General features: G+C 42.9%; 1 protein-coding gene across 5 annotated transcripts; it reads right to left on the bottom strand.

Moving 5' to 3' along the window:
• Positions 1-6677: 6677 nt before the first annotated feature.
• On the bottom strand, positions 6678-15984 carry LOC144593500 (elongation factor 1-alpha 1). Of its 5 annotated transcripts, none has more exons than XM_078399166.1 (8): positions 15930-15984; positions 14449-14631; positions 12016-12195; positions 11626-11922; positions 9838-9988; positions 9160-9416; positions 8743-8977; positions 6678-8160 (listed from the first exon to the last, which is right to left on the bottom strand). In XM_078399166.1, exons 2-8 carry the CDS (start codon positions 14590-14592, stop codon positions 8036-8038), a joined length of 1389 nt encoding a protein of 462 aa, XP_078255292.1. In that variant the 5' UTR covers positions 14593-14631; positions 15930-15984; the 3' UTR covers positions 6678-8035. The 5 variants fall into 5 exon arrangements, with proteins under 5 accessions (XP_078255292.1, XP_078255289.1, XP_078255290.1 ...); XM_078399163.1 differs by lacking the exon at positions 15930-15984 and adding an exon at positions 15395-15458; XM_078399164.1 differs by lacking the exon at positions 15930-15984 and adding an exon at positions 15247-15370.
• Positions 15985-23967: the final 7983 nt, after the last annotated feature.

The raw sequence follows: 23967 nt of genomic DNA, 5'->3' as shown, positions 1-23967 counted from the left end.
AAATAATACACAAAGTACTGCCGTAACTCAGTGAGTCAGGCAGCATTGCTAGAAGAAATGAACAGACCACTTTTCAGATCAGGACCCTTCTTCAGACTAATTGTAGTGGGATGTGGGAGGAGAAAGTGGAGAAAAGTGCAGAATAAGGCCCGGCCATTGATAGGTGAATACAGGTGGAGATCTTTGTTATTTGGTGAAGGGTGGACAAAAGGATTCTAGGTGGAAGGGGATGGGGAGGGAGGGGGGGGGGGTAAGGAAAGTCATCTGACAATCAACCCCCTCATCTATTTCACTTGTCAGGCTTTGTTCTAGCCTCCCCCCCCCCGACACTCCTGACAATCAGTGTGAAGAAGGATCGTATCCCAAAACTTTGCCGATCCATTCCTTCCACAGAAACTGCCTGACCTGCTGTCAGCACTTTGTGTTTTGTACCCGACTTATACTTGGCTTCTCACTTAGTTATGAAACCAGGCACTTGTTCAATTCATATGAACGAGAGCCCTGAAATAAGGACAGATTACCCCTGCTCTGCACTGGAGAATTAACATTCAGTCAACACAATGTAGGAGAAAAAAAGAGCTACTTGTATTAGATCTCTTAATCCTGGCACTCCATCTGGTGGTGAATCCGATCCTGATCCTGTCTGTCCCTGTTATAGCAGCATAAACAATTACAGGGAGGGAATAGGTGAATCGTATAATCGTTGCAGTAAAGAAGGATAACATTGGTCTAGCGAACCTCTTTGTAAGGTTAATCCAGGCAGTCCAAATTTATTCCCTCATGCCACGCGTTCCTAAGCCATTCACCTTAAATCCATAGGCCGTAGACATACCTGCCTTTTTGTTGGTTACGTTGAACCGACCTTGTTCTAAAAACACACTTCTCTGCTACATAGACAACTCTGTTTGAGTCTACCTCCTGCACTCATTGATTTCATCAACTTTACCACTAGTTCCACACCTCCCTCATATTCACTTGGACCATCTTTTGACTTTAGAGATAGTGTGGAAACAGGTCGTTCGGCCCACTGAGTCCTCACCGACCAGCGATCACACCGTAAACTAACCTACAAACACTAGGGACAATCCCCACTTACTGAAGCCAATTACAAACCTGTACCTCTAGAGTATGGGAGAAAATCCACGCGATCACAGGGGGAAAGGGAAATCTCCGTACAGGTAGCAACCATAGTCAGGATCCAACCTGGGTCTCTGGAGCTGTAGGGCAGCAGCTACCATGATGCTACTGTGTCACCCTATGAATCTCCAGGTATCTCCGACACTTTTCTCGACCTCTGCCTCCATTACAAGGAACAGACTAGCAACTGACATCTGCCTGGTGACTCCATTATCTGGGCTAACTCTCCTCCCACCCTGCCTCCTGCAAATTGCTCGAAGATGAGGCTTTCCACTCTTGGACACTGAGATGTACTCTTTTACTAAAACATGATTTCCCCTTCTGATGTAGATGGAATCCTTACCAGCATCCCCTGTGTCTCCCAGTTCTGCTCCCACTCCCTTCTCCCCAAGATGGAACAAGGATAGAGTTCTTACCTTTCACCCCACCAGTGTCCACATCCAACATATAATTTTCCAATATTGCCGCTACCTTCAACACGATTGCATCATTATTTTTCACATCCCCATCCCTTTACACTTTCCAGGGAGACTAACCCCTCCGCAACTCCTTGGTTTGCTCATCCGTTTCCATCCAAACCATCCCCTCCCCAGGTACTTTCCCCTGCAACTACTGATGTCACACCTCCTCCCTCACATCCATCCAGGAAACCTTATAGGTTCACGTGCACTTCCTTCAACTTCATCTACTGCATTCGGAGTTCCTGATATGGCCTCCTTTACATCGGCAAGACCAAGCATACACTAGTCTACTGTTATCCTAAACACAGTCTGCATCGACCGTCTGAAGTTCCCAGTTGTTAAAACTTTTTTCTCTCTCCTTTCTATTCCCATACCAACCTTTTGTGTCCTGGGCCTCCTCTATTGCCAGAGTGAGGTCACATACAAACCGAAGGAACAGCACCTCATATTCTGTTTGCATAGCTTCAACCCTATGGTATAAACATTGAAATTTGGGTAACCCATCCAACCACTCCCTTTCTACCCCGTCATTTCCCCGTGTTCCAGTCAGATCGCACCACTTTCTCCTCCCCATCTTCCATAATCTACTCTTCTCTCCTTATCAGCCTTCTTTTCATCTCTAGCCTATGTCCACCCATCCCCCAATAAAACTTCACCTGTATCCACCAAATACTTGTCAGGCCTTGTACCACACCCACTTCTTCACAGCTTTCATTCTAAAAATGCATTCTTAGATTTTTAAAGAATATTTGTTACTGTTCTATACAAAATATTGTTATAACATAACGGCTAACAGAATGAGTGTGATTATATAACAGAATGGTAATAAAAGGATAATCGTTCGATTGGCAGACTGTTATTAGTAGGGTGCAACAGGAATCAGTCGTGCTCACTCAGGTTACAAACCACATTACAGACATAGGTGAAAATAATCTATTCAAATTCTTTGATGGCGCAAAACTAACTGGGAAAGCGAACCATGAGGAGATGCAGTCGTCAAAGAGAAATAGGTCAATTAATTAAATAGGCAAGGTGGTATGTAGAACATAATTCTGGAATTACAGATTTATACACTGGCGTAAGAAAAAAAAAATCAGAATACTTTCAATGTTGGTGTACAGAAATATCTTGGGGTGCTGATTCTAAAATGCAGAAAGTTTACAAGCAGGTACAGGAAGCAATTTATTACAAATGGCTTGAAATAAAAATGTGGTCTTGCTAGGATGTACAATACTTTGCTCATTTGGAGAATTCTAATCCTTTTATCTCTAGATTCTTAAACAAATATGCCAATGTGTTCCAGATATATTGGCCTTGATATTTCAGCAAAAAATGTTGGTAATACGCAGGACTGGCAACTTCATCAGAGCCAAGATAAATTAGAAAATAAACATGTTTGAGTTGTATTGTGAAAAGAAATAGCATAGAAACTAAAGGAAAGTGAATACCAGAGTGAAGCTTGAAGACTTTTTTTTATTACATCTGATGACTGGAGGCAGAAATAAATGACTGAGTTGCAAGTACTTTTTCTTGAAATTACATTGAGATTCATTGGAACAGTCAAAGAGGGTAAGGCCACAGGTTAGTGTGGAAATCACGCACTGAAAATGCAGTATAATAAATCAACAGAGGTACTTGTGAAAGTTGGAAGGAACATTTGGTTCCTTGGGTAATGGGAGGGGAGAGTGAATAGGTAGGTATTACGATGCTTGCAATTGCATAAGACATTGCAAGATTGTGAAGACGGAAGTGTAAGGAATGAATGCTTCCTCAGAATGAGGAAAGATATCAGTGCATTATAGAGGTATGAGATTGTTTCCCAATATGAAGGGCTATGAAGTTTCAAATAATTTTAGGTTATCACATTCTATCTGTTCCCATTTTTTTCTATTTCTAATAATATACAAAGTCTAAAGCTTTAAACTCAAACACTGTATATTCAAAGAATTGCCCGAGGGTAACATGGGTTGTAGTTTGGCTGTCCTCAGTAATTTTGAACCTTATTCTCAGATAGCAAGTCCAGTACTTCTATTGAATATGAACAGGTTCTGCAGGTTTTTATTGACTCGCCTGTTTCTCAGAGTGTATGAGGATGGATTTAGGGCAATGGGTGGAAAAAGGGGGCCAGTAAACTAAAAGCTGATTTGCGAGAACACCCCACTAGACAGTGTAAGAAAATAACTGCAGATGCGGGTACAAATCAAAGGTATTTATTCACACAATGCTGGAGTAACTCAGCAGGTCAGGCAGCATCTCAGGAGAGAAGGAATGGGTGACGTTTCGGGTCGAGACCCTTCTTCAGACCCATTCCTTTTCTCCTGAGATGCTGCCTGACCTGCTGAGTTACTCCAGCATTTTGTGAATAAATACCCCACTCGACAGAATGTATTGCTTGGTAAGAAGTTTCAAAAAAGCTGCAAGATGTCCCCTAGGTTTACATCAAGGACTTGAATGGTAAAGCTCTTCATCTTGCTAATGGACTTTTTAAGAGATGCAGAAGGCAGATTCGTTGAAACAGCTGACACACTGGCATGGTCTACAAAATCACCACAGCCTACAAAATTACCCTAGCATGAAATGAAATGCACAGGAAGTTTGGCAATTAGCATCTACAATTAGCACAGGATGTCAAAACCAATACAAAGCAGCAAGTCTGGAGTCTCTGGTCATTATTGACTCCATAATATTTAATAAAATACCAAGGCAAACTGGCTCACCACTTCTTGGAGACTTCATCCCCAGCGCTCGTGCAGCACAAATGTTGTTCTTGGTCCTCCAAAATATTCCACATGGAATTTAAACTACTGTTCATCATGTCCCAGTACAAGACTGAATGTTGAATACATTCTGCTACGTACCACCAAATACAGCTTAATTATGAATGTCAAAGCAAACCAAACTGTATCAAACATACCCTCTTCTGACTATGATGGAATAGGTTGGCCAACTGCAGTTTGCATATAGGGCCAATAGATCGGTGGACGACAGTCAATCTGGGCCTGCACTTCATCCTCCAGCACCTAGACTGCAAGGGGACCTATGCCAGGATTCTGTTTGTGGACTTTAGCTCTGCTTTTAACACCATTGTGCCAGAGCTACTACACTACAAACTCTCCCCGCTGACTGTGCCTGAACCCCTCTGTCAGTGGATCATCAACTTCCTGACGGACAGGAAGCTGCATGTGAGGCTGGGAAAGCACATCTCGGACCCGCAGACCCTCAGCATAGGAGCTCCGCAAGGCTGCGTACTCTCCCCTCTCCTTTACTTTCTCTACACCAACGACTAGACCTCCACAGACTCTCCTGTCAAACTCAAGTTTGCGGATGACACTACCCTGATTGGACTGATCCAGGATGGGGTGGAAGCTGCCTACAGAGGGGGTGACACAGCTGGCGTCCTGGTGCCATCGCAACAACCTGGAGCTCAATGCTCTCAAGACAGTGGAACTAATTGTAGACTTTCGAAGAGATCCCCCTCCCCTCCCCCCACTCACCATCAACACCATAGTCACATCTGTGGAGTCATTTAAGTTCCTTGGAACCATCATCTCCAGGGACCTTAAATGGGCGGCCACCATCGACTCGTCAAAAAGGCCCAACAGAGGATATACTTCCTGCGGCAGCTGAAGAAACACAATCTGCCACAGGCAATGATGGTCCAATTCTATACTGCTATCATTGAGTCCGTCCTCACCTTCTCCATCATGGTCTGGTTTGGCTCAGCCACCAAGCACGACATCTGGAGGCTGCAACGGATCGTTCGCACAGTTGAGGTTGTTGGCTGCAACCATCCCCCCATCGACAAATTGAACACTGCAAGGGCCAGAAAGCGAGCGGGCAAGATCATCTATGACCCCTCACCCTGCCCACAAACTCTTCGAAGCACTTCCCTCTGGAAGGCGACTCCTGACTGTCAAAGCAGCCACAGCCAGACATAAAAACAGCTTTTTTCCCCACGAGTGATAGTTCTACTCAATAACCAAAATCTGTAGTCTCTTTTTTGCTCTGGTTTATTTTCACCCACATGTTTAGACAGTAGTGTTGTATCCTTATTGTTTTGGTGTGGTTATGCTTTATTCTTAATTGTTAACTGTATGTCTGGGGTGTCATTTGTGAGCAGAGCACCAAGGCACATTCCTTGTATATGCATACTTGGCCAATAAACTTATCCATTCATTCAACAGAGTGGCTTGGGGTAATTGGAGGTAACTGAAGCCCAGATTACCTTTTGCACCAAGCATAACCAACCAACGACTTCCTTTATGTCCAAACTCACTCTACATTCCAGGTAGATGCAGTTGTCAATAGGTAGATTGGCAATATGGTCATGTTTTTCTCTCCACTGGTTTTCTCAATACTTAATATAGCATGGACTGGATCTGCAGGATCCCATTTTCAGTCACACTGTCCCATGATTGAGCAATTGGCCCAAAGTATTGATCAAATGCCATTCAATTTTACTGGAGGTTGCAGGCCCCCAACAGAACACAGGACTTTTGAGTACAAGATGCTAGTCCTATCCCCAAAATCTAATGTATACTGTAAATTCACTAGAAACAGTAGCAAGAAGTCAAAAGGGGCCAAGTCTGCATTATAATCAAGAGTTGGAAAACCCTGGGAGCAGGTTATGACCAGGGGGACTGGAGGAGCTGTACCAACATGCTTGCGCCTCCAGTAACTGCATTAAAAGGATTCCAGTACGACACAATGACCTTTGCACCAAACTTGCATTCAGTTCCTCTCGTGGGCAATAGTTAAAACAAGACTGTCAATGGTAACACTACCAGTGGTTTGAGATCAGAAATAGGTATCATCCTAACTAGAATGCAACTCAGATTACATGCTGCTTTCTATTCAGTGTAGGAAGCTCATGGTTAATCTAGATCCCGGAAGACAAAAAAAAAAGCAGGATTTAGGGGACCATGGAGAGCTGCAATCATAGTAAGAATAACAGGAGCCACAGAAACCATAATTATTAAGGATATAAATTGGAAAAAAGCTTTTCAAGCTATGTTTTCAGCTGCAAAATCCCAGACAACTTGTTATCTTGATACAATAACATGAAATATTACAAAAGGTACCATGAGAGCAAGCAGCAGTGATGATTGTGTTGAATATCTTTTTGATTTTTAATGATAAACAAAGATTTAAACACTGAACCTTAAATTACTTTGCAACTTTTGCACAAACAGGCACAACACAATGTGCGTGACAGGCAGCAGAGAAAGGGAGACAGGTTCTAACGGTCAATCACAGATCATCATACTGACACTGCAATAACAAATATCAACAACTATAAAAGCACAGTTTCAGCTAAAACTAAACAAGTGTTCACACGATGGGTCAAGCTTATATTCCTTATTCAACCTAATTGCCCTGAAGATGACAACAGTCAACTATGTTGAGGGAGAAGGGGTATACACAGACCAGATTTTTGGTAGATTTCTTTACTTGGCGATACATTTTGGAAAGCATGTAGACGTTTTAGAATAGTTCATTTGTTGGGTACTTTGTTACTTGTCCACATATTACCAAATAACAAAGTTTAATTTGCAGTCAGGGTTCATGTTGTCGTAAAGGAAAGATGAAACAAACTGGACTGAGGTTCAGGATTACATTTGTCACAGATTTAAAAAAATTAAATGACATAGGGGCAGGTATAGTGCTCAACTCCAGTACTTCGTCTTTTCACTATAAATAAAATTTGTATTATCCACTTTCTTTGTATGGCCATCCAATTATAAAAACCAAGGAATCAGCTGATCAGAAACTGGTAAGCTTAAAGCAACCAAGGTCCACATTATATTTTGTAAAAACAAAACAACCCAAGATAAGGTTATCCCACAAACAATGCAACAAGCATTTATTTATTGTTTTTCAGCAAACTAATCTCATGCACTTCGATAACTGAAATATTAGATTTAGCAATAAAATCCTTTTTTAGGATTAATGCTTTGTTACAAATTGAATTTCTATATTTTTGGTAATGATGTCAAGTAGTATGGAATGGAACAAAGGCAAACTAATGTATATGGCCAAACTGTCTGTATATATTCTGGCTTGAATAGCTTACTCCTGTTCTTTCACTTCAGAGTAAAGCCAACAGTAGTTTTAGATTGCAAGTGGCAAAAAAAATCCTTGAATATTCTGAGAAAGAAGAGATTCTGTTTTTGTTAACAATTTTAATTTCTGTGACCAAATTGCTGGCCAAGACATTGGTTTCTATTTAAAAGTAGTTTTTAAAACCAACTTAAAAAACTGCTACAACAGAGTAATGAAATGGTCCACAATCCTTTCCTTCTGAAGTATTTACGATGCATTTTGATCATTAACCAGTCTTTTATAATAATGGAGCTTAAATGGTAAACTGTGATCATCCATTCTAAAACAGGGCCTCCAAATGTGGAGACTGAAGCGGCAGCTGACAGATGTAAAATTCATCTGCTTTTCTGAGCCTTCTGGGCAGACTTGGTGATTTTGCCAGCACCAGCAGCCTTCCTCTCAACAGCCTTGATGACTCCAACAGCCACAGTTTGCCTCATGTCACGGACTGCAAAACGACCTGCAATATTTGAAAAGTATTTGCTAAGTATAATTTTGTACTGTAGCACATGAGACTAGTGAAAAATCAATTATAGACAATGGACAATAGGTGCAGGAGTAGGCCATGCAGCCCTTCGAGCCAGCACCGCCATTCAATGCGATCATGGCTGATCACTCTCAATCAGTACCCCGTTCCTGCCTTCTCCCCATACCCCCTCACTCCGCTATCCTTAAGAGCTCTATCCAGCTCTCTCTTGAAAGCATCCAACGAACTGGCCTCCACTGCCTTCTGAGGCAGAGAATTCCACACCTTCACCACTCTCTGACTGAAAAAGTTCTTCCTCATCTCCATTCTAAATGGCCTACCCCTTATTCTTAAACTGTGGCCTCTTGTTCTGGACTCCCCCAACATTGGGAACATGTTTCCTGCCTCTAATGTGTCCAATCCCCTAATTATCTTATATGTTTCAATAAGATCCCCCCTCATCCTTCTAAATTCCAGTGTCTACAAGCCCAATCGCTCCAGCCTTTCAACATACGACAGTCCCGCCATTCCGGGAATTAACCTAGTGGAATTCATCCAAGTAGTGATTGAACTTACCCAGAGGTGGGTATTCAGAGAAGCTCTCAACACACATGGGCTTGCCTGGAATCATTTCAACAATGGCAGCATCCCCAGACTTCAGGAACTTGGGGTTATCTTCTAGTTTCTTCCCAGACCTACGGTCAATCTTCTCCTTTAACTCGGCAAACTTGCAAGCAATGTGAGCAGTATGGCAATCCAAGACAGGAGCATAGCCAGAGGCAATCTGCCCTGGGTGGTTCAAGATAATTACCTGTATCAAACAGAATAAAATTACTGGAATTCTTCCTAGGAATGCAGGTTAAATCTTTGGATTCCAAACTATTATAATCTTTTAGGAAACAAACTGAAGCTACAATGTTAATTTATAAGAACCAAGAATCCTAATAATTCATAAACAGTACCAAAAAATACAAATACTAATGCAAAACTGACCTGTGAAGTGAAATTGGCAGCTTCCATTGGTGGATCATTCTTGCTGTCACCAGCAACATTGCCACGACGGACATCTTTTACAGACACATTTTTAACATTGAACCCAACGTTGTCACCAGGCAGAGCTTCAGAGAGGGCTTCATGATGCATTTCAACAGACTTAACTTCTGTTGTGACGTTAACAGGTGCAAATGTAACTACCATTCCAGGTTTCAAAACCCCAGTTTCAACACGACCCACTGGTACAGTACCAATACCTGCAGAAAAAAAAGTTAGCATTCCAAGTTTTCAACCCAGACCAGTATCCAGCAAGACCAAGGTTTAATGCACTACATACAAAAGTGAACACTATCCAAATGTCTTAAGTAACTAGTTATGAAGTGTTGACAAATTAGATGACTTGATAGTTTTGTCCAAAACAAAATTGCTATTCTCTATCACCTTTTCCACCATCACCCCTCACTTTGTCCGAACCCCCCCCACACACACAGGACAACGCGGATACAATTTCTGACCAATCAACTATCCCCAAGGGCCTTTTTTGTATTATTAGTTTGCTGACTATTAGCTTTCTGGCTCTCCAAGGATGGATTTTATGTCACTATTTTTTGTAAAAGCAAAATCCACACTGAGTTTCTCTTCCTTTGCCATTGTTCCAAGATGAAAACTGATACTTACCACCAATTTTGTAGACATCTTGAAGTGGGAGACGAAGAGGTTTTTCTGTTGGTCTTTGTGGCGGCAGGATAGAATCCAGACCTTCCAAAAGAGTAACTCCATTAGCATTACCCTCCTTACGATTGATCTTCCAACCTTTGAACCAAGTCATCTGTGTAATAAAGTTTTTTTCCTTATTGATTGAAATGCAGTTCATGGAATGTCCTCTATTTTTCCAAGAGTTGACAAGACAAAAAAAAAAACAAGCCTGCACCTCCAGTCATGATGTCAAGAAGTTAAAAATAATATTTAAAGGAAAAGAAGTGTTATCCAAGTCTCAGGCACGACAAGAACCCAAATACCATGCACAGATCCATTCCCAATAACTGTAGAACAATAAAAATGCAACGAAGGTTCACCAGATTGTCTCCAATGTATCAGCCATTCATGACAGTAGTTTCTTGAAATGTGCACTGAATTTTTGGAATTCTCGAGGCAGCAGAGGCTCAGTAACTCAGCACATTTGGAATAGATCAATAGATAAAGGAATCAAGTCTAACGTTGATGTAGGGTTGCACATTTAGGAGTAGCCACCTGTCCTCTCAAGCACATTCCACCATTTAATAAGATTGTTGCTCTTCTATTTGCGTTAATGCAGGAAAGTGGCAATAAAGTCATAGACTAGCCATGGTTTAACTGTATGCAGACCTCCCAACATTTGATTTTACAAATTCATAATTTTGATACCCAAAATTCAGAATTTTACATCAAAATTCATAATTATGGCACGTAATGCAACTTTTCAGCAAAAAAAGGTATGCACGCCAAATGCACAGCGCTACATTCATGTGTGAAAAATGCCTATTATTTCCAACAGTCTGTAGTTCTTGGACTACATGTACAATGTCAGGCCTATCATGAGTATATTCTGCTATTTATAGAAAGGTTCTTGAACAGAGATACTATTTGCAGCACAAAGGCAAATTTGTTTTGTTTTGTTTTTTCTATTTTGCTTTTTCCTTATACATCCCAAGTCTCTTGGTATTGAATAAAAGAACAATGGTCATAAAATGTATGACTAAGTTATGAAGAAAGAGTTGATATATGTGACTCGACTAAGCATACGGGAGTATTTGTTGAAGTTAATTCGCACATTAATTGATAATCAGCCCACAAAGGTGGTAATTGGCTTTTCTGCTGTGTTTTATATTTTAACCCCATCTTAATTAATATAGTTAGAGAATCTTGCACTTAAATTTAATATTTACTCATTACAGTTCCACCACTGATTTTCTAGCACTCTTGGTTCCAGAGCTTTGCTGGTTTATCCAGCCAGCCAAGGAAGACGGCTGTGGGGATAGATAGATGTGCTGGCTGCAGCTGGGCTGGAGTTCTAGAGCCCCGGCTGCAGGTTGCAAATTCAACCATGGAAGTCCTGATGAGGTCGAGATTGGCTGACTTGCCCAGCCTAGGTGCCACATTTTCGGGGAGATTTCCAGGGCGGGGGGATTTCTCGCAGAACCCCCAACGACATCTAGCGGTCGAATTGACAAATTGCTATTACCGACTGTTTTGTGAAAAAATGTGAGGCAAATCGGAACGGTGGAAATGAAGAAAGCGGAAACTTTCCGCCAAATTCGGAAGGGTTGGGAGGTCTGTGAATGGGAGAACAGAGGTACATTTTTGCTCCTATTACTTATATTCTAGTTCAAGATTGCTGAATGGAGGATAATATTAGTAACATTAAACTGATGTGAATTTGCCATTTTGTTTGCATCAAAAGATTCAGTCGTCTTTGAAGTTACTTACATTAGAACTAGGCTCCAACATGTTGTCACCATGCCAGCCAGAGATTGGTACAAATGCCACAGTATCCGGATTGTAACCAATTTTCTTGATGTAGGTACTGACTTCCTTGACGATTTCCTCATATCTCTTTTGGTTGAATGGTGGCTCAGTAGAATCCATCTTATTTACTCCAACAATCAGCTGCTTCACACCCAGAGTGTAAGCCAGCAAGGCATGCTCCCGTGTCTGGCCATTCTTGGATATGCCAGCCTCAAACTCACCTACTCCAGCAGCAACAATCAGTACAGCACAGTCAGCCTACAAATAAAAAAATAAAGATGTCCTTGTTCACTAATTGTCAGGGTTTTAAAAAAGTGACACATGGCAACTCTCAACTTAGCACATACCCACCTGTGAAGTACCTGTAATCATGTTCTTAATGAAATCTCGATGCCCTGGGGCATCAATTATGGTAATATAATACTTGCTGGTTTCAAATTTCCAGAGAGAAATATCAATAGTAATACCACGTTCACGTTCAGCCTTCAACTTATCCAACACCCAGGCATACTTGAAAGAACCTTTGCCCATCTAGAAGAGTAAAATGCAATTAATAGTGCAACTATATTATAGGAAAGGCTGAATTGCATGACAACATAATCCCAAATTAAAATTGGGTGTTTTGTTTTGAAGCAACATGCATGTTTGCAATTAGACAACCATGTAATTCTCCTAATATATCACATGCTGAGGCCACAGCCCATTGTTCTCCCTTCAAGCACAGTAAGCAAATCACTGGGCTACACTATTTACATGCATCAGGTAAATGCGATAACACATATTTTAGGGTCTGAACAAGGATCCCAAACTGAAATGCCCCCTATCTATATTCTCCAGAGATGCTGCCTGACATGCTGAGTTACTCCAGTACTATCTTTCTTCCACATCTTTACATAATTTATTTAAGTATTTACTGTCACATGCACGAGTATAGCAAGGAACAATCAACATCTTGTTTGTAGCAGTGGCAGTTAGATACAAACACCATACAAAAAAAATACCCAAGACAATAATAAAAAGGCTGTTAAAAAAAACTATAAAACAAGTCCATGGCAGTGCAAGAAGATGCCTGTAATGTTCCTCCGCTAATGTAGGATTAGGGTTGTGCAGGTTAACTTAAGATCTTAACTTTGTGGTGCACGTCTGTACCTCCTGCCCAGTGTTAGCAGCAAGAGGGCATAGCATGGATGATAGAGATCCTTGATGTTAATGCCACCTTCTTGAAGTGGGGTGGAATGTGCCTGTGATTGACAAGGCTGTGTCCACCACTCTTCAGCCTCTTGCACTCATGTGTTGGAATTGCTATTACAGGCCATATTGTAACCCCTCAGGACACTTTCTGTAGAAGTTCAAAGTATTTGCTGGCATATGTTTCTGTAAACTTTTAAGAAAAAAGAACCACTTCTGCACCACCTTTGTGATGGTATCTATATATAGCTGTCTATATATTAGGCTGCAAATCTAGATTGTAACCTCTATGTCAATCGTGGAGGCCTATACACACATTTCTGATAGATTTCTGGTCTAAAAAGGAATTGCGTATTATGGGGGATCAGACAGGAAACTAATGTTGTGGCCACAATTTTAATCAGCTTGCTCTTGCTCTCATTTCATAGGTTTCTTATACTTTAGTTAGTAAGTTCTGGTTTTACTGTGTGTGAATTTAATTTAAAATAAAGTCACCAATTTATAAAACCATGTGTGTCATCCGTATTGTTTGAATGGGGCTTTGCAGTACTTACACTGAAAATCATTCAAACTGAACAACAAAGTGGACTTCAAACAATTTGTGGTGCATTTGTGTTCATTACTTAAGAACAGCCTCAGCATACATGTGATAAGAACAAGTGCTATAACAAATTGTGACCTTACAAATAATGCTATTACAATTGGCATTCAATATGTTTTTACATCTTCAAAATCTCTGCATGTGGAGGTCACTTACTCAGCACCAGCTGGCACAATGGTATCTACTGGTGCCCATAACAAAGGTTTTTTTTTTTTAAAAGAGACCAATTTGATGGAACTAACATTATGCCTTTTCTGTTAAAGGAAACCAATTTATTCCATGTTTGCTCAGATAAAATGCAAACGAAATGACCTTAAATCCACACCAATGGCAATAGCCAATCACCCCCTCCCCCCTCCCCCAACCTAATTATTACCTTTGGAAGTTCAACCTACTACAGCATTTTGTTTTAATCCAAGCATTTCTTTTCAAAGGCAATTGCTCGAACAGGTCATCAACGGTAAAATGCTGGTACAAAAACTCAATTCACCACTCACACTAGACTAATGATGATTTTGACCCTTTCAGTATATATGTATTATCAGCCACAAATTGAACTGCAATACTTAATCCAATTATAATAGATTTAAAATTCAAAGTATTTAATTCAGTGCATTTGAACAAATAATACCAATTTTGAAGATAACCACAAAACATTATATACTACAAAGTTATTAGCTTTCTGTCCAGAACACAATGGATATATATTAACACCTAGTTCAATAGCAATGGGGGAAAGGAAATTGACAGGCTCAAATTTAACTGAAGATGATAAAATCTGCAAAATTCTTCAAATTTAAACATTAATATCGCATTCTCCCGGCGCAAAAGAAACTTCACGCAAAGTAAAAACAAGAATGAGGGGGTGGGGGAAGAGGAAGGTTTAAAGTCAATATCACGATAAAAAATCGTTAATTAGCCTCCAAAATTATGCACTTTAGGTTTTCAAAGTAACATTAACAGGCACGGACATTTGGTCTCCACGTTGTTCTCACCTCAGCAGCTTCCTTCTCAAACTTCTCGATGGTCCTCTTGTCGATGCCACCACATTTGTAGATCAGGTGCCCAGTCGTGGTTGACTTGCCAGAATCTACATGCCCAATCACGACGATGTTGATATGGATCTTTTCTTTGCCCATGGCGTTTGGTGGACGATATTACCCACGAACCTGATCAATCTTACAAAGGAGAGGGAGAAGAATGAAGCCAAGACAAATTGGGGGGGGGGGGGGGGGGGGGGGCGGTGAGATGAATGGAGATGGGTAAATGTTAACGAATATCCCACCCGCCACCCAGACCCATGGCTGAACAACGGCGCGACCACCAGGGATGTGTCAATTGCATCGTCCTCTACCGTCTACGACCCGCCATTGCTCGCCTCCATTTTGACTCGGTGCCGAACGAGCTCCCCGCCCAAGCTCCGGCACACCGGCCATTTTCTGATTAACCGGGAACCAGACGATGCTCCGGGAGAAGGGAAAGTCGTAACCACATCAGTCATCGACTTCAAGGTGAAGGGTAGCCGCCGGCGTTCAACATGGGCGGGATGAGGAGTCGGAGAGTAAGCAGACGGCACCTGTCGGTGCTCGGGTGCCCGCCGAGCAATACAACAGGTCGGCCGCAGCGGGATGAGGAGAGTCGGCCGGTGCCGGGGCCAGAGTAAACGTAAACCTCCCGCCGATATCTTCCTCAAAGCTCGGTCGGGATCGGCACACAATAGAGAGCGGAGCCTCTTTCCCTCCTTCCCTCCCTCCATCCATCCATCCCACCCTTCCTCCCACCACCGTAATCACCGCGCACGTCCTCGCTATCTCTCGGACTCCCTCCGCAGCATCAACCGCCTCTTCTCGGACCTGAGGGATGGAGGGAGGAGGGGACTATTGATCCACCCTTCCCACCCCCTTAGGGCGACCGAGCGCGTTATCCCCCCGACCGACCTACCCGCTACACGCGCGATCGGGAGACGGAGAGGGAAAGCGACTGCGCCACGGCTTTTAATATGGGGGGGGGGGGGTCAGCTGATTGACGTCAATTCTATTCTCCCCTCTCCCACGCTCTGGCCCCTCCCCCCACATACACCGGTTCACGCTGCAATCTCACCGTTACATCCACCCCCACACACCCCCTCGCACCGTCATCACCCCCACACACCCCCTCGCACCGTCATCACCCCCACACACAGTCACCCCCCACCCCAAACCGTCATCACACACACACACACACATCCCCTCGTACCGGCACCCACCCCGAACCGTCATCACACCCCCTCGCACCGTCATCACCCCCACTCGCACCGTCACCCCCCCCTCAAACCGTCCACACACACACATCCCCTCGTACCGGCACCCTCCCCGAACCGTCATCACCACCATACACACACACACACACCCTCGTACCGGCACCATCCTCTCGTACCGTCAAGCCCCCCCCCACACGCTTGCACCGTCAACACCCGCACCACCACACCCCCTCGCACCGTCGCCACCCGGCTCGCGCGCTCGCCATCTCCCGCCACGCGCCACACACACGTCCCCTCGCGCCGCATCGGCAGGTGCCAGTCAACCCCCTCCCCGCGCGCCTGCTCCTCAACCGCCTCGAGCTTTGTTGGGGGAGTGTGTGTGTGTGTGGGGGGAGGGTGTGTGTGTGTGGGGAGGGTGTGTGTGTGTGGGGGGGGGGGAGAGGAAGGGTGGTTGTGTGTGTGTGTGGGGGGGGGGCGCCTACTCTACTCGAGCCCGCCTGTGGCTTGTTTGTTTTTTTTGCAGGCTGCTTCTCCCTTTTCCCCCGTAGTTTTTGTTCTAGGGACTCGGCGGGGGGTTGCGAGAAAGGCGAGCGAGCCGTCGGGAAAATGAGCCGGAGGAAGTCGTGTGCTTGTGTTGCCATGGCGCCTTTCGCACCCTCCACGCATGGCCGACGCTCTTTGCAGCGCACTCGCCCGTCTAACGTAGGGAGCGCTACAACCATTTGTGTGTATAGCCAAATCCAATAAAGTGCGGAGATTATAAACTGATAAGGTGGTTTGATGATGGAGGCTCAGCAGTGACTATTAACTGGGAAACCTTTTGGAGAGCAGAAAAGAATGCAACTGCAACCCAACACTCTGGAGAGTGCAGCACCCCTCACTTGATCTTGTATTGAATAGCCAGCTTGCATTTTTAAAATTTGTTACTGGGATTTTGGAATGCAAACTTTATGACTTGTGAAACCGCCCACGTTGGCAGAGTGGTGCCACTCAGGGCTCCAGTGACAGGTTCTGTAGATCAGTCACTATATTCACGGGTGTTTGCAGACACCGTTCCTGGAGGAAGTTATCTGACGCATGAGTGTTACCCGGGGGAGGTTCCGGCGGGAGGCACTTGTTCTGGAACTGCGGCTTTGCAGCGTTGCATTCTCGATGGTCATTAAACTAGATTTGAAGTTAAATAATTGTTTATTCTTGCAACATCATACATGGTGTCAGAAGTGGGATACTCTGGGCTGCTGGTAACATGAGTGAAGTCCCACTGTGTAGTGAAGTCTTTAAAGCACTGGCTTGTGAACTGCCTGGCTTTGGTGTGGGGTGCTCCATGAACTGAAAAGTGTCTCTTAAGTTTTAAGATGACTTGCTGAAGTTGCGTCACGAAGCAGGTCAATCTCATACTTGCCGGAATATGAGTCCACTAGCACCAAATATTGCTGACTGTGCCATTCAAAGATGTCTGTTGCCACCGTCGACCAAGGCAGGTCTGGAACTGGATGCAGCAGGAGTGGTTCTTTGTGCTGGTGTGACTTTGTGCTGTTACACACAGAACATGACAGTAACTCCTTGTTGATGTTGTCTGTCATTGTAGGCCAGAAAACTATGCCTTTTGCTCTCCTTATAGTAGCGTCTGCACCAGGATGCCCTCTGTGCTTAATGCTGATGTACTCCTTTTGTAGTGGGAAAGGAATGACTGCTTTGTGACCCTTCATGATGACCCCGTCTTCAATAGTTAGCTCATCTCTGAAAGGAAAATAAGGGTGAACAGCATGTGGAAGCATGCGGTGTTTGCTGGGCCACCATGTCTAATGATAGTGCTGAGTGTCTGCAGGGTTGTGTCATCTGCTGTGTGTCTCTTTAACACGAGAAGAGGAGATGTAGTTGACTGTCATGACGTTAAAACTGTCCTCATCAGCATGCTGAACTGTGGAACTCCTGGGAGCTCGAGATGGAGTGTCTGCCAGGTGCATTTGTTTTCCACATTTGTAAATGAGGGTGATGCTGTACTTTTGAAGTCTTAACATCATCCTTTGAAGTTTTGCTGGTGCTACATGTATGGGCTTTTTTAGTGTAGTGACCAGGGGCTGGTGGTCCATTTCTATGGTCATTGGCTTGCCATAGATGCAATTGGGATTTGGTGTCAGAAGTTTCATTCCGGAACTTTCACGGACTGTGTTTTTTGTCCGTGTTTTTTTTCAAGCGAGGACAATTGACTAAGCCTGTTAGAAGCGGTAGCTAGCAGATAACACTCAACATGGCGGATGCATTCCACTCATCGTTGAAGGTAACATCGGCGAAAAATGAATCCAAAGAAGATCCTGAATGCCTAAAGAGGAAATTTTGGGAGATATGCAACCCTCAGACCAATCTTATTATGGAAAGGCACAAGTTCAACACATGGAATCAAAAGGCTGGTGAGACAATTGAATCATATGTCAGTGCTTTAAGGATTGAAGCAAAATGCTGTAAATTTGGAGATCTCTATGAGGAGCTTATTAGAGATAGACTGGTCTGTGGTATCAATAATGACAATTTGTGAAAGGTGCTACTGCGTGATAGTAATTTGACATTAGTTAAGGCTGTCTCCATCTGTCAAATTCATGAGATGACTGAAGAGCACAACAAAACTGGCTTCTCTACAGCACTGTCACAAATGTCGATGCAGTCCAGGGCTAGGTTCATGAGAAAACAAAAGCCCGAGATAAAAATGAAAAACAGTCAGAAAAAACTGGGGCACAGTATATTGCCAACTGCAACACCTGTGGGAGTAGTCATGCAGCAATGGTGTTTTCTGTCTTAGATGCTAAGAACTTTTGGCAGATTTCACTTGACCACACATTTTCAATGCTAACCACTTTTGGCACTTCTTTTGGTCGCTACAGGTTTTTAAGGATGCCATTCGAACTCATCTCTGCCAGTGAAGTGTTCCAATGCTCCATGGAGCAGAGTTTTGCTGGATATCCCTGTGTGATCATAGTCGACGACATAATCATTGGGGGTAAAAATGTGGAAGAGCACGACACCAATTTGAAAAAAGTGCTCAACCGTGCCCGAGAGGTGAACTTGAGGCTCAATCCTCTCAAATGCAAGTTCCGGCTGAACCAGGTCAGCTATGTTGGACACGTTTTCACAAGTGCTATGGCCAATCAAGCCAACCACTTCAGCCTTTGATGGAAGGGCAGGTTGTCAGGTTACAGACCCCATAAGGTTACAACTGGACTGGCATGGTAAAGGAAATATGCCAGGAGCCCAGGTCTTACCTTACTCACTCAGAAGGCCAGCTGTACAGGAGGAATCGCAGACACATTTTGCCTGTTGTCGAGCCTGCCCCAGCACAGCTAAATCCATGTGACACTGACACTGATCACCAGGATACTGAACTTGGGTCAAAAGAATATAACGTTCTCACAAGAGAAGGACAAGAAATAATGGACACTGAGCAGCTTCAGGTTCAGGTGCCTATGCCTGTGGCGAAGCTGCCTTTGAACACCACTGAGAGCAAGGATTACACAAAGCTGTGAGAGGTGAGGGAAACACCTCTAGAACAGAACACGCTCAGGTCGTGTCAGCAAGCCAAATTCCAAATACATCTATGGCAAGCCTGTGACCATAGAAACTGACTACCAGCCCCTGACATTATACCTAAAAAGCCCATACATGCGGTACTTGCAAGACTTCAAAAGATGGCACTTGTTCGGGAACTGTGGCTTTATCTGTAACGTTGCATCATCGATGGTCACTAAACTAGATTTGAAGTTAAATAACTTTTGTTATTCATGCAACATCATACAGGTTCAGTATGGAGTTTGTACAACAGGCAGCCCTACAACCACGTGGGTCCCACCCTCGTTCCTCCCAGCATTCAAAGATATGCGGGTTTGTTGGTGCGGATGCAATGGGCTGAAGGACTTGTTTCTATACTCCATGACTCTTGCCAGGGCAAGGGCAACGAACATTTTAGGAAAGAGTCGGCAGGCTCATAATAAATTGACTGAGAGGTGCTTCCCTCACCTCTCACAGCTTTGTGTAATCCTTACTTGATTTCAGAGGTAAGAAAACAACTCTCCCAAGTAGAAAGTCTGTTTGAACTCTTGATTAAGAGTCACACTGGCTTCAGTAACCCTGTAGTCCCATCTTACAGTCCAAACTGTGGCTGGCATTAACCTCTTTTTAGACAAAAAAAGATCGTATATACACTTGCCTCGCCAATATAAAGGAGGCCGCTTCAGGAGCAGCAAATGTAGAAGGTGGGGTTTGAAGAGGTGCACGTGAACCTCTTTCTCACCTAGAAGAGTTGCTGGGATCCCTGGATGAGAGTGAGAGAGGTGGTGTAGGGAAAAGTGTTACATCTCCTGCGGTTGGAATCACCCCCACCCATCCCCTCCCAACTTCATCCATAGCCACCTATTTCTTGCTAGGTTTTGTCCCATCTTTGCTTCTCTCTTCCAGCTTTGAGCACATACTCCAATCAGTCTGAAGAAGAGTCATAACCCAAAACATTGTCCATTTTAGCTTCAGATGCTGCCTGACCTGCTGAGTTCCTCCAGCCCTTTTGTGTTTTGTACAAACTTCGAGCATCTGCAGTTTCTTGTGTCTCCATTTAACTCCTCAGAAAAGTCAGCTATGCAGCAGTATTTTATGTTGCCTCGATAAAATATGCATTTAAATGCTCAGGAAAAAAATCACCATTTAACATGTAAAAGTTATGTATTCTCATACCATTTAGGCATGAAGTCTGATAAAATTTGGTTCAGTATAGGAAATGCTTGACCACGTGCACATAAGATTTAAAAAGAGTTCAAAAAAGAAATTCCAAAGGCATTTGGTTCAAGCTCATTAAAGCTTAAATTTTAGTACACTTGCATTTGGCAAGTCTCATTATACCAAGCTTTTTAAAGCTGTTGGCTTGGATATGTAACTAAATAGGTTTTTACAAATTGACGTTTTAAGATTTAAGAAATGTTTATATCTGCATATTCTGGAGTAACTAGAGCATGAGATTTGAGTACCCCAGATGGTGTATTAAGGAAAATAGAGGGTGATGTACACTTACAGTGCTTTGCATTTGCTGAGCTTTAGAAGGATCAGAATATTAGGTTAAGACAACAGATTAGTTGACTGATATTCTAGATACACACTCAATGTCAATGGTGAGACTGTCACACAATTACCATGGATCATTGGGAGATGTTTAAATAGAATTGCTATTTAAAATTCATACATCCTGAAAGGTAGCAGCTTTACTTATCGTATAAAAATATAGGGACATCAACGCATTAAAAAGAACATCAGTAAAAAATGTTCTGCAAAGGAAAAAAAAGCAAATGAGATACAAAGAACAACAAAAATGACCCCAAAAAAATCAATTGATTTTTACATGTAAAGGAATCAAGCAATATACAGTTAGTATAGCAGCAGGAAAATGTCACCATTAGTAAAATATCAGCTATGTTCTTATTGAATAACAAAGCATGTACACAGGGCTAACTACTCATCCTTACATTCTGGCAGCAATTGCTACAGGTATGAAAACAAACTTGCAATGAGTATCTGCATCATATCATTAAAAAAAACACTTTTATTTAGGGTGGTCTTCAATTACATGGGGTCCTCTTTTAATAGAAAGGTTAGGACTGATATTACTTACCAGAAAAGGAAATAGTAGACAGATGGTGAAAGAGAAAGAGAACAGCATTTGGCTAACCTCCTGAATCAGGAAAAAACAATTTAACAGAATGGGCACATGTCAAATAACAATGACCTACCCAAAAATTCTTAATTTCTTTTATAACATTGGAGCCTTCGAGCTTATCAAGTTTATCTCAGACCAATCCCATTCCCTCACTTATTTCCCTGTAGCACATTCACATTCTCCCTCACATGCCCACCAACTCCACCTAGATTCTCTTACCATTCACGTTTTCTGAGGGTGGTTTAACCAATTAACCCGCAAACCAGCATCTCTTTGGGATGTGGGATGCAAAATAAGAGCACCTAGCAAAAAACGGTGCGAGGTGTATCTAAGACGGGTGAATACAGTACGTGGATAGTCCAACCTGAGAAGGGAACATGCCAGACCTTGTGTTGTGAAATGAGCCTGGCCAGGTATCAGCAGCCTCTCAAAGTGAAAAGTTGGCCTGCAGAGATTAAATTTACTTCCTGATATCTGCTAAGTGAACTAATCACAGGTCAGTGTTAAAGATTCAAAAGAAAAATTACAAGGCGACCTGTATGTATCTATACAAATTCAAACAGCTGCATTGGGCATCCTACGTGTTCACAAATTAACCCAGTAATTAGGTTGTATCTAACAATAGAGAGGGGGAAACTGGAAAGGACAAAGTAACAAGTAGAAAGGTGTTCTCAGTCCAATTCATCTGAAATAGAAGATATTACACAAGACAATGTCATTTTGTATCTGCTTAGGCAATCTCTCAGGATTGGGGATGTTGTTTTTTATAGTTAAGTTTAGAGATACAGTGCGGAAACAGGCCCTTTGGCTCCAAGTCCACGCCAACCAGCGATCCCTGTACACTAGCACTTTCCTACACACTAGGGACAATTTACAATATTTACCAAAGCCAATTAACTTACAAACCTCTACATGTTTGGTGTGTGAGAGGAAGCCGGAGCATCCAGAGAAAATCCACGCGGTCACGGAGAGAACATACAAACTCTGTACAGACAGCACCTGGAGTCAGGAACGAACCCAGGTCTCTGGCACTTGAAATCAGCAACTCTACTGCTGCGCCACCTTGCCGTCCTTGTACTTCCACTCAAGTTTTGTGGGTTGAGGTGAAGGAGAAGGCAAAATGACAAGTATAAATTCTTCTACACCTGGAACAGGCAGGTGGTGCAACATGGGACAGGTGAGTAATCTGTGAGTGGAAGAGGAATGTTGGAGATGGGGCATGGGGTCATCACCAGGGGAGGACACCCTGCCAGAGAAATAGATCTGGAGGCAGAGTCAATGGAAAAATAACTCCCTGCCTTCTCTGAACCTTTTAATTTCCAACTGCTACCATGACATCAACCATCTTGACTTCTCAATTCCTCTTCCTCAGTCCAATATCAGTGTCAAGGAAAGAGCGTTCATCTCACGGCCCTGTTTCCACCAATCTTTCCACCACCACGCACAAGAAGCGTATGCTGTATGCAGATTGTATGCAGATGCCGAGAAGTGTGTTCAGCTCTGGCTGAACAATTTCTAATCTTGCGATGTGGACTCGATAAGTCCAAAAACACCCCCTCTGAATGCAGAACTCTCCGTTCATTCAGTAACAATCCCAATAATGTCATCAAACCCGTTGACATGGGAGATGCTGTTGCATTCTGGCAATCTGACCTCTACCACGCTAACGCCAGGCATCAACTCTCAGACACCTCATACCTATCCTTTGACCATGACCCCACAGACTATCACAAGTCACCATCTCTCAGACCTCACTAATCAAATCACCTCTAGTGATCTCCCCTCCACACCCTCCATCCATAGTTTCCCAACTATGTTAGTTTTTGTTGGGTAGATGGAACACTCTTTGATGCAAAAGTACCCTGGCACCATTCCCAACTCTTTCTCCGCTACAGAACAGAATACAGAATAGCTTTTATTGTCATTCGTTTTACCGAACGAAATTAATTTGCCAGCAATACAAAAAAACACAAGACACACAACCCCAACACAAACATCCATCACAGCGACTCCAAACACCCCCTCACTGTGATGGAGGCAAAAAACAAAAATAACACTGACATTATATCGGGGTAGCCTCCTGTACCCATGCAAAATTTATTAATTTGATTAATTTTACTGCTGATTTCCACCCTGCGCTCAGATTCACTTGGACTTTTCCCGACATCTCACTCTCCTTTCTCAATCTATCTCCATCACAGGGGACAGACGATGTACTGACATCTACTACAAACCCACTAATACCCACGGGTACCTCGAATACTTTGTGGTTTGCTTGGTACTATTATTGTTGGTACAAAATGACAAAATACATAGTACAAAATGAGCATGACCTTTAAAATTAAAAACACCCATTCTGTAACAAGTCAAGATTTCATCTATCCTTTACAATATATTTTTCTTAAAATCTACTTCCATGATTCTCGATATGAAAAATCAGATTCATATTTTATCATCTGTTTGTTTTCAATATATCATTAAAAGGGACAAAATTCACTACAAACTCGGACACTGGTGTTATTTACGATTGTTACAATTCATGCTTTGATTCCCTGGTCCTATAATGCTGACATGATGCCATTTAGT

This window comes from Rhinoraja longicauda, chromosome 5 (genome assembly GCF_053455715.1).
Source record: "Rhinoraja longicauda isolate Sanriku21f chromosome 5, sRhiLon1.1, whole genome shotgun sequence".
Classification (NCBI taxonomy): Eukaryota; Metazoa; Chordata; class Chondrichthyes; order Rajiformes; family Arhynchobatidae; genus Rhinoraja; species Rhinoraja longicauda.
Note: the sequence above shows the minus strand (reverse complement) of the source record. Positions and strands in the feature narration are given on the sequence as shown.